We start from the raw sequence: 11217 nt of genomic DNA, 5'->3' as shown, positions 1-11217 counted from the left end.
AACAAAGCTACAGAGAAACTCTGTTTTAAAAAAACAAAAAAAAAACAAAGAGGGGTATATATTTTATAAAAGAATGCAGTTAAATATCAATTTTTACATTTTTCTTCGTCCCGTGGCAAGCCCTTCTTGCTAGCTCACTACAGACTCAGTCCAAGCCTGTCTTAAGACAAGAACTACGAACCCCAGAATGCCCTGCTCCATGTTTGTCCGCGAGAAGTCCTCAGGCCCATTTTAAGCAATCGTTGCACGGAGAGCCTTCGCCACCAGCCAATCAGAAGGCGAGTTGACTGGCGGGTAGCGGCGGTCCAGAGTTTGAAATCGAAACTCTGCGCGGCGGAGGAACGGCTTGCTGGTTCCTGCCTGACGTGTCCGGTCTGCAGAAGACGGTGGCGTTTCTGGCCGCCCAGGTCGGGGAGCTTGCCGAAGGGCTGCGGAGCTCGCCGCCCGCGCGCGGTGAGGGAAGGTCGGCTTGGGTCTGCCGGCGTTTGTCCGCCGCGCCTAGAACTCGGGTCTTGGCTGTTAGCCCCGGGGTTCGGGTTGCGTCATCCGGCGGTCACCGGGCCGCCCCGCCCCCTTCCCCGCCCCCGCAGGCATGGAGTTACGGGGTCCTGTTGGCGGCGGGGGTCTCGTGCAGAAAACCCAGACCGCCGGTCCCCCTGCTTCTTAGGGTCTCCTTGCCTGCGATCGGGTCCTTAGGAGGAGAAGTTGACTTGGGTTCTGTTAAAAAAAAAATGACTTGGAAGATTCATACAACATATTTGGATAATATTTCCTCTCCCCCCCCACGCACACACCTCCCTTCATGTTACTGCTCTCAGAATGGCTTTCACCATAGTTCGGCCCACGTGGCTGGAACTACCCAGTTGCTAGCTACTGGGGCTATTGATATTTTGTTGTTTTTTATTTAAAATACAGGGTCTGGCCTGGAGCTCTCTGTTGACCAGGCTAGCCTTGAACTCACAGATATCCTCCTGCCTCTGCGTCTTTGTTGTAGACGGGGCTAAAGGGGTACACCACCATGCCCTGCTGTTTTTAATTTATTTAGATAAGGTCTCAGGTATTTCAGGGTGGACGTGAATTTTGCTGAAGATTGACCTTTAACTACTGATCCGCCTGCCTCCCCCCCCCCCCATTATGCAGTAACAAGGCCAAACTGCGGGTACATACTCGGCTTATTTGGTGTCCATTATAGTTACATGTGTACTTTGTTTTGCAGCATCGGACATGATGTTCGAAGACGAACTGATCCTCTTGAATCAGAGCATAAATGAATTTGGAGATAACTTAAGAAACGGCCTCAGTGGGAATCCTAGCCAGATTCTGGGGCTCAGAGATGCTTTCAAGGACTCCCTTAGAGCGCTTTCAGGTACTGCCCTTACCTCCCAGCCTGCTCCCTGGCTGTTCTTCCTACTGATGGACTTCAGCGGAATTGAGACTTCTATGGCAATTTGTCTTTCAGAAAAGCTGTCTTTGAAACTGAAGGAAGAAGAAAAGATGGTTGAGATGTTTCTGGAATATCAAAACCGTATGTGCAGGCCTGTACAGGCAGGAGGAACATTGTATACATAATAAACAAATAAATCATAATTAAAAAAAAGAATCACTGTTTAAAAAAATGTTGGGCGGTGGTGGCACACGCCTTTAATCCCAGCATTCGAGAGGCAGAGGCAGGCGGATCTGCGTGAGTTCGAGACCAACCTGGTCTACAAGAGCTAGTTCCAAAGCTACAGAGAAACCCTGCCTCAAAAAACAGTAGCGGTAGAGTTGGCCCAGAGGCACCTACCTATATTATTTGGAGGACTGTCACTGGAGCTTTGAAAGTTCAAGGCCAGTTTCAACAATTAGTAAGAGCCTATCTCAGGATAAAAACTTTAAAAGTGCTTGGGGGTGTAGTTTGGGGGAGGGTATGGAGTGATTGGTTTAACGTTTTTTTTTTGAGGGTCTGGGTTTAATCCCCAGTAAAATAAAAAAGAGGGTGTACTTAATTTATATAACATGTTTTGCCAGTGCCTGCTCGTATGATACATTTCCCTAATATTTCTATTATATCTAACCATATTTGCTTTTAGTGGATTGTTTTTAATATATATTTTAAAATATGTATTTGTTTTTGTTTTATGTCTGGGTATTTCCTGCATGTATTAAATGTATAATACATTAATTCAGTTCCCTTGTAGGCCCGAAGAGGGTATCAAATCCTCTGGAAAAAGAATTACAAATGGTTGTTAGCCTCCATGTAGACTGAACCCAGGTCTTCCACAAAAGCACAAGTGCCTTTAATCACTGAGTCAGCTTTCTAAGCCCCTGGATTTCTCTCTGTTTGAGAGTTTTGTATAATGTGTTTTGGTCATATTCATCCTTCCCCTCCCCACAACTTCTCAGATTCACAAGTTCTCTCCCCCACACCCCCCCATCTTTTTTTTTCCCCCAAGCCTTTGAGTCTAATTTGTGCTGCCCAAATACTCTTGGCTGTGTAACTTTCTCTGTAGTGAAGGGTGACCTGACCCTCCTGCCTCTGACTCTTGAGCGCTGGCATTGCAAGTGTGCACCACCACACCCAGTTTATGGGGTGCCAGGGATCAATGTATGTACCATGGTTCATGGTTTTGTGTTTTTCTTAGTTATGTGTCAGAGAGAAGGCTGTATGCATGTTAAATGCCATGTGTTCGTTGCAGAGCTCCGTAAGCAGAATAAGCTCATTGAAGAAAAGAAAGATAACCTACTAAAGATGATCAGTGAAGTAAAAAACAAGAAGCAAGAATTGGAAGGGCTGACAGCAAATATCCAGGACCTTAAGGAAGAATATTGTAGGAAGAAGGAAAGTAAGTTTGTGGTTACATTTAAACTAGTCAGCTAACTTCAAAGGCAGGGTGGTTCACAGCCGCATCTTTCTGGCTGTGCTCCATGTCTGTGCAGGTGGACGACTCTTCAGGGCGGAGCCAACCCAGCGTCTCTGCTCAGCATCACTGAAGTCACCAAGCGGGCTTGGTTTTCTTTTTGTGATTATTGTCTTGCTTAAAATGTTTTGTCCAGTTTCAGTTACAACCAGACCCCCATGCTGTTGTTACTCTGAAATTGGACAAAGCCTTTTAGTGTCTCATGTAGCCCGGGCTGGTCTCAAGCTTGAACTAAGGATACCTTTGAACTTCTGGTCCTCCTGCTTCTACCTCCCGAGTGCTGGGGTTATAGCCATGCATCACCATGCTGTACCTGCATTGAAGAATCTTTTTAAGGATTTAGCAGACATTTATGGTCCATAAAATCTCTGCCAGGCAGTTAATGCACAGACTCAGAGCTGGTGAAAGTACAGAGAGTTTGTGGCTGGCCCTAGAAGGGACATCTGTATCATACCCCTCCTGCCAAGGCTCAGGGAGCGTCACAGAATGGAAGGCCCAGAGCTGGGGAGGGGTGCTATGAAGCAATGTCTTCTGGACGAGACTTGCGTGGCCAGTGCGCTTACAAGCTCTTACCAGCTGTGGTTAGTGCGTGAGTGTGGGCCAGTCAACATAGATAGAAAGAAGGGCCCATGAGATCCCACCCTCAAAGAAGTACTGACAGTATTGTCTGTGGGGAAGGAATGGTCACCGCTGTCTTTAGTGGTGTAGTTACTGATAACAAATTGCGCCTGCCCCAATATAAACTCAACCTTTGCTCCTGCAGGAACTCAGTTAACCTCAACAAGTCACAATACAAGATGTGAAAGGTTAGGGGAGTTCACCTATCGAGAAGGAGCGGGGTTTCGGCAAGAGAAAGATGAGATTGTGTGTGTGTAGAGCTGAAAGGCTAAAAAAAGATTCTTAATCTCTGTTGGGTTTAGGAACACTCATACTCCAAAGGCCCTTTCTGTAAAATCTTTCATATTCAAATAAATGCTTTATTTAGAAGGGAAATGTACTGCCTACAAACTCCAAGTCTCTGGGTTAATACTTTCTTCGACAGTTCTCAATCCAAGACTAGACTGTGAACTTGTACTTCTCATCTGCTGCCTCTTAGTTAGACTTATTTGTTAACCAACATGAGATGAGGCTGAATTCTCGTGGGAAGCAGCTATGCCTAGAATAAAGTATTTTCCCTTGAAGCAATTAGTATTTATTTGTCTAGCCAGTAAACACCAACAATGATGAAATCTTTTTCTAGGCTAGGTATACAAGTTCCTGGCCTGATTATCCATATCTCAAGCAATCCTTTTTTCTTTCATCTCTTGTTATTTGTTAGTTGGAAGCTGAATAAATAGAAACAGATTGCTATACCTGGTATAACTTTTTAGTAGTTTTCAAGTTTCTTAATGTTAATTCAGTAAGCCTTAAATTGAGAATTATCTGAAATATTGAACACTTTTTGAATTGTAGCAATTTCCACTGCTAACAAAGCTAACGGAGAGAGATTGAAACGGCTGCAGATATCCGCGGACATGTATAAAGATCACCTTGAACTAGAAATTAGAAAGATTCATGGTAAGTTTATTGTAACTGGTCTATAGAAGATTAGAAAAGGTTTATCTAAAGAAGAAAAGAATCTAAGAGATATTTTTAACTAAACTAGTAAGCACATCATTAGGTTTTTAGGAAATAGGCCAGTGTCTGCCTTTAATCTAAATATGACTATTTTCTTTAGCTAGGATTCTGATGAAAGCGGTTTGACATGATTGTCAAAACAAACAACAGAAGGCATGCAAATGTTTGCTGTGGTTTTCCCTGGTGTTCGTTTCTTCTCCAGTTGCCTTAAGAATGGCTATTTGACTTAGTGACAGTGTCCTTTGCTTTACAGAAGCTTCTCAGTTTCAGTAGGTCCCATTTATTCAGTGTTGCCCTTAATGTCTGTGCTGCTGGGGTTATACCTAGGAAGCGATCGCCTGTGCCCATCTGTTGTAGGGTACCTCCCACTTTCTCTTCTATCAGGTTCAGTGTGTTCAGATTGATATTGAGGTCTTTGATCCATTTGGACTTGAGTTTTGTGCATGGTGATAGATATGGGTCAATTTTCACTCTTCTACAGGTTGACATCCAGTTGTGCCAGCACCATTTGTTGAAGATGCTTTCTTTCTTCCATTGTATACTTTTAGCTCCTTTATCGAAAATGAGGTGTTCATAGGTTTGTGGGTTAAAATCTGGGTCTTCTATGCGATTCCATTGGTCGACTTCTCTGTTTTTATACCAATACCAAGCTGTTTTCAATACTGTGGCTCTGTAGTAGAGTTTGAAGTCAGGGATGGTAATGCCTCCAGAAGTTCCTTTATTATATAAGACTGTTTTGGCTATCCTGGGTTTTTTGTTTTTCCATATAAAGTTGATTATTGTCCTCTCAAGATCTATGAAGAATTTTGATGGGACCTTGATGGGGATTGCATTGAATCTATAAATTGCCTTTGGTAGAATTGCCATTTTTACTATGTTGATCCTCCCAATCCAAGAGCAAGGGAGATCTTTCCACTTTCTGGTATCCTCTTCAATTTCTTTCTTCAATGCCTTAAAGTTCTTGTCAAATAGATCTTTCACTTCCTTGGTTAGAGTTACCCCAAGATATTTTATGCTATCAAACTAAACGGAGAGAAACTCAAAGCCATCCCACTAAAATCAGGAACACGGCAAGGCTGTCCACTCTCGCCATACCTCTTCAATATAGTGCTTGAAGTTTTAGCAATAGCAATAAGACAACATAAAGGAATCAAGGGGATTCAAATTGGGAAGGAAGAGGTTAAACTTTCATTATTTGCAGATGATATGATAGTGTACGTAAGCGACCCCAAAACCTCCACCAAAGAACTCCTAAAGCTGATAAACACCTTTAGTAATGTGGCAGGATACAAGATCAACTCCAAAAAATCAGTCGCCCTCCTATACACAAAGGATATGGAAGCAGAGAGGGAAATCAGAGAAGCATCACCTTTCACGATAGCCACAAGAATGGCTATTTGAGAATGCTGGTGAAATTACTCCTTCCATCAATGAAGCGTGATTTATTCTATTTTTTGTAAACTGGATTGCTATGAGTGATTGGATTATACCTGTTTGCTAACTTTAGAAATAGTGCATATACTTTATCACAAAATTCCCCTAAAAGGAGGGAATTACTATATTAAAAAGCACATAAATATTTTTATAGCTATTATATACATATATGTTAATTGGTTATAAGTTAGTATTTGGAGCCGGGCGGTGGTGGCGCACGCCTTTAATCCCAGCACTCGGGAGGCAGAGGCAGGTGGATCTCTGTGAGTTCGAGACCAGCCTGGTAGGCAGAGCTAGTTCCAGGACAGGCTCCAAAGCCACAGAGAAACCCTGTCTCAAAAAACCAGAAAAAAAAAAAAACAACAAAGTTAGTATTTGGGGGCTTCCCAAGATCACAGTGAGTCTTGTTGAGTCACTGAGGGTACTCAGTCTATGTACTGGCCTTCCTTAATTCACAGGGAATATGTTTTAAGACATGTATGGGCTGGATGGTGGTGACACATGCCTTTAATCCCAGCACTCGGGAGGGGAGGCAGAGGCTGGAGGGTCTTTGAGTTCAAGGCCAGCCTGGTCTACAAAGAGAGTTCCAGGACAACCAGAGCTAAACAGTGAAACCCTGTCTTGAAAAAAAAAAATTTAAAAAGACATGTAGTAGGTGCCTGAACCAGTTAGATGTGAATCCTGTGTGTATTTCCCCTGGATGTGAATACTTAACATAGATAAGATTTTATATTTTATTTATTTATTGCATTTTAAAGTCATTTATTGTGTGTGTACCTATGTGCCATTGTGCTCTTTGGAGGTCGGAGAATAGCTTGGGAGAATGAGTTCTTTCTCATGTGTGTTCTGGGGATTGAATTCAGGTCATCAGGCTTAGTGGCAAGTGTCCTCCCTGATGAGCCAACTCTCAACAGCCTCTTTCCCTCTTAAGTGTTTTATTTATCTATCTATTTATTTATTTACAGTCTGTGTGATTATAATGGTGGGAAGGGCATAGTGTGTGTTTAACTGGTAAAAGTAAAGTGTTTACCTGACTTATGCAGATCAACTGAACCAGAGGAGTGAATGATAACCTAAACAGCAGAATTGAAATAAATAAAAGGGTGACAAGCTAGTGTCCACTAGAGAACCGATAGATGGCTTGGTGCCCTGCAGGGGGACGCACCAACCCACAAATGGGCACAGAAGTCTCTTTGCCTGTTGGTGACTCTGAGAGAAGGCCCTCGTGTATATACTAGGGAAGAAAAAACCCAGGTTAAACCTTTCATTTAGTTTAGCTGAGTATATCACCAAATTTTCTTTGGCATTAACATTCTAAATCTGGTGTGCTGACAGTGACTTTCATTTTGAAGTTGGATGTAAGATAAGTCTTCCCTAAGTTTCTGAAGCTTTCCTTTTATAACTCAGAATTTTAAATAAGATTGCTTAATTTTTTGTGCTATAGAAGAAACTAAAATGTGTGTGAATTTATACATTGTAGCAGCCAGGCATTTACTTCTTTGGAAGAATATCAAGGTATTTTTGGATAGTAAAGTAACTAGAAAAATGCAAAATAAATTCATTTAACAATATGGGTTTTATTGTAGTAATGTACGTGTAGCATAAAACTAAGCTTTTTTTTATTTTTTATTTTTTTGGTTTTTCAAGACAGGGTTTCTCTGTAGCTTTGGAGCCTGTCCTGGAACTACCTCTTGTAAACCAGGTTGGCCTCGAACTCACAGAGATCCACCTGCCTCTGCCTTCCAAGTGCTGGGATTAAAGGCGTGCGCCACCACCGCCCAGCTAAGCTGTTTTAACCAAGTACATTCATACATTAATTACATCTGAAGTGTTGTGTGACCATCACTAACCACCATGGACTTCTGTATCTTTTTATTACCCCAAGCAGAATTTTTTTAAAAGCTCTCAGTAACCTTGACTTTATTTTTTGGTTTCCATGAATTTCTCTTTTCTGTTGTAGCTATTTTATATAGTTGAATTGTACTATATTTGTTCCTTTGCATCTTAGCTTTGTATTTCCAAGGTTTTTCCATCCTGTAGTTATGTATGAGAAGTTTATTCCTTTTTATGTCTGGGAAACGTATATGTGTATATATTGCGCGTGTGCATGTAGTATATACATACACAGTGTTGTGTTTAACTGTTCCCCTGCAAGGGGAAGGAGCTGACACGGATTGTTTACTCTTCTGGTTACAGTGATCTTAAATCTCTTAAAAGCTTAAATCTCTGCTTTTGTGTTTTCAAGTTTTTAGAGTTTTTAAAAGTGTATTCTGTGCATTCAAGCTTTAGTGAGTATTTGATTTACAAATATTTTCCATAATTTTGTGAGTTTCATTTTCTTGATAATATCTTTTGAAGAAAAAAAAATGGTTAATGTCAGTGACGTCCACCTCTTCTGTTCTTCCTTTGTTGTCTGCTTTTAATGTCATTTAGACAAATTTGTAAGTTCTGTGTTTGGAGCTACTGGTTAAGTGGATATACAACAGTGTTCATACTGATCAAAGAAGTGTGTGAGAGTTTATCTCTACTGAGAGCCTTGGCATTCTAAGAATTCTCATATTAAATGGTTTACTCTCTTCAGGTGATAAATTGCAGTTTATATTCACTGGTATTGACCCTAAGAAGCCTGAGAGACCATATATGTTTTCCCTATGCCTAAATGAAGCCAGGGATTATGAAGGTATGTATTCCCATCTTTTGCTTTTGTTTCAGATCACTGCCCTCAACTGTTGTTTGATTCATAATATAAGGAAACTACTGTTTGCACAAGCTGTCTCCTTTTCAGTGTTTCTTCTTGAGGTCCAGTCCTCTAAAGGATGTTAGTTTTGCCATGTAGATGCATTAGGGGCCAAAGCTCATTGTATTTTATATGTAAATTTGATTGCCCTTGCAGAGAATTTAAAGCTGAAACTGTGACTGGCAGTATGAATAGTTTAGTCATTGCCACTTTGTGTAAAATAACCAAAATGCGCTCATTTATTTTGCTCAAAATATTTTCTTTAAAGGCTGTTTCATCCCCAACGCAGGTTAGTAACTGGTTCTGCAGCAGGTCAGAGAGCCTTTAGTTTATAGGGAATGTATGTGTGATCGCTAACAGTGTGAACACTAAGCAGGTACAAGTATGTTTGTGTCATCTTAATTCTAGTCCTTGAATTTGTTGGTGTTCATAAAAAATGATCTTACCTGCAGTATCATTTTAAAGCTTGTGTAGCTGGCAGATAGATGCCCAGCGTGCTGCTCAGCTCCGAAGCTGTTATCCTATAGGCTCTTCATCCACAAAATATTTGAAGATTTTCTCTTTAGTAATTGTCTTTTAGTCAAACAAGTACTAGAGCAAATTCCCAAACCCTCTTTCCTAGTTTTCGATTTTCTCTAAATTGTGTATTATTGGTACATAGGCTGTTTGGATGTTAGTGTTGTCACCATGACCGTGTGCCGTGAGTCATTATCGTGATGGTGTTGATTGAGGCAGGAAGACCTTAAGGTGCATGGTGTGGAGCTGAGCAGGAACACGCATGCATCAGTACCTCATCACTCTGTGCTTCCTGATTGTGGGGATCAGGTGGCCAGCTGCTGCATGCTTCTGTTGCCCTGACACCCCCACCATGGTTGATTGACCTTTGAACTGTGAGCTGGAATAAGGCCTTCTCTGTTTTATCAGAGTATCATAGAACAGGAAAGACAACTTAAAGACCCTCACAGTGTTTGATATTATATTAAATTAAAGCTCCCAGAATGAATTTTGAACCAAGTCCTCTGCTCCTCTGTTATGGTCCTTTTCAAGCGAACTCTACCAAAGCCAGAAAGCTAATGTGGCCAAGTCCTTCCTCCCGAACAAAGGAGATGATTGATGGTAGAAAGAGCGGGATTATTCTTTTGGCAGCTCTCAGTGGAGATTTGCTGTAGTATACTTGTACAGCTGACACAAGGCTCTTTGTACCTTGTAGCTTTTGCCTCTTTTAGTTAGTGGACTCTGTAAATGCCACTCTTGGAACAGTTGCTGTGCGAAAATCTTGGATATTTCTTTCAAAAATCATAAATTATTAAGAATTGGCATTAAGGCCAGGTGTGTGGGCTCCTGTCTTCAATTCCAGCACTTAAGAGGCAGAAGCAGATGATCTACATAGAGTTCCAGGCCAGTCACACCTATATAGAGAGACCTTGTCTCAAAAAAACAAAGATAAAAAGAATTGGCATTAAAAGTGCTTTTTCTTTTATATTGTGACAAGAAACGTAGAAGTCAAACTGAAGGTTTGCACAGAAAATGACTTCTGATAGTTAAAACAAAATGTGTGTGAAAGATGGCGGAAAGAGCACTGAGTGTCACTCGGCTCTCGGTCCTCTGTACCATGCTCAGATTTAAGGTGGGACCGAATCTCACAGTTTGAGTCCTTAGGGATTAAGGAAGGAAAGGACTAAGAGATAACTATGAAACTCAAGTGTGTTAGTTTCTGCCCAGCATTTCAGTAAAGTGTAATTGTCGTTGAGACCAGCTTAGAACCTACATTAGAAACCCTTCTCCATGGTATAGAGAGCCCATCATTTAAAGTGCTTTCTTCTCTCTTCCAGTGTCCGACTGTTCACCTCCTCTTGAGTGCATAGCAGAATTTCAGGAGAAGGTCAGGAAGACTAACAATTTTTCAGCGTTTCTTGCTAATGTTCGGAAAGCTTTTATAGCTACGGTTCATAATTGATGTAGAAATAGTAGGTTTGTTCTGCTTTGTTATTGTATATATACCCTAAAAGAATTTTTGTCTTTTGCCCCTCTGCTTCTTCAGTGTTTTGTGTGGTATGAAGGAAACTAGAATACATCATCCCAAAACATGCCCTTTGACATAACACTTGTGGGCTAAAACCAGTTAAACAGCAGCAGAGTTAGAAACGGCTGTGCCCTCCCTGAATTTGCCTAAACACGGGACCTAAAATGATAAGGTATCTAGCCTCATACCCACAAAGAAAGATGGAAGTTAACCGCAAAAGAGATCGCTTACCTCTTCAGACATGTCACCAGAGAGACGGACAAGCTAGCTTCATTAACTTATTCCTGTAAACTTATTCTCCACAATTCCGCAAACTTTGGAAGCCAGAAGTGCAACTTGTCATGTTTGTCAGATCTCACTGTTCTCTGTTGAAGATGCTGCGCAAACGTGAGGCTGAACCTTTTTGGTATTCTTCTATTTGGGGTCTCCTGAATAGTATACATGCGTGTGCTAATAAACGTGATAGGTTTCTCTTTGAACCAGTCTTTGTCTCTTCAGTATGAATTTAT

The 11217-nt window shown here is 41.3% G+C and overlaps 1 protein-coding gene across 2 annotated transcripts; it reads left to right on the top strand.

Annotated features, from left to right (window-relative positions):
- Positions 1–315: 315 nt before the first annotated feature.
- On the top strand, positions 316–11169 carry Spc25 (SPC25, NDC80 kinetochore complex component). 2 transcript variants are annotated; one of them, XM_005346517.3, is made up of 7 exons: positions 316–453; positions 1217–1366; positions 1460–1525; positions 2676–2822; positions 4350–4454; positions 8530–8628; positions 10518–11169. In XM_005346517.3, the coding sequence occupies exons 2-7, from the start codon at positions 1225–1227 to the stop codon at positions 10640–10642; spliced, it is 684 nt and encodes a 227-aa protein (XP_005346574.1). In that variant the 5' UTR covers positions 316–453; positions 1217–1224; the 3' UTR covers positions 10643–11169. The 2 variants fall into 2 exon arrangements, with proteins under 2 accessions (XP_005346574.1, XP_013211163.1); XM_013355709.2 differs by having other exon boundaries at positions 324–463.
- The last annotated feature ends 48 nt before the right edge of the window (positions 11170–11217 follow it).

This window comes from Microtus ochrogaster, chromosome 4 (genome assembly GCF_000317375.1).
Source record: "Microtus ochrogaster isolate Prairie Vole_2 chromosome 4, MicOch1.0, whole genome shotgun sequence".
NCBI classification, from domain to species: Eukaryota; Metazoa; Chordata; class Mammalia; order Rodentia; family Cricetidae; genus Microtus; species Microtus ochrogaster.
This window is presented reverse-complemented; position numbering and strand designations above follow the sequence as displayed.

Coding starts and splice junctions, on each gene's coding strand:
- Spc25 (XM_005346517.3), top strand. CDS start 1,225: ATGATGTTCGAAGACGAACTGATCCTCTTGAATCAGAGCATAAATGAA. Junction 4,455..8,529: donor AGAAATTAGAAAGATTCATG/GTAAGTTTATTG, acceptor TACTCTCTTCAG/GTGATAAATTGCAGTTTATA. Junction 8,629..10,517: donor TGAAGCCAGGGATTATGAAG/GTATGTATTCCC, acceptor TCTCTCTTCCAG/TGTCCGACTGTTCACCTCCT.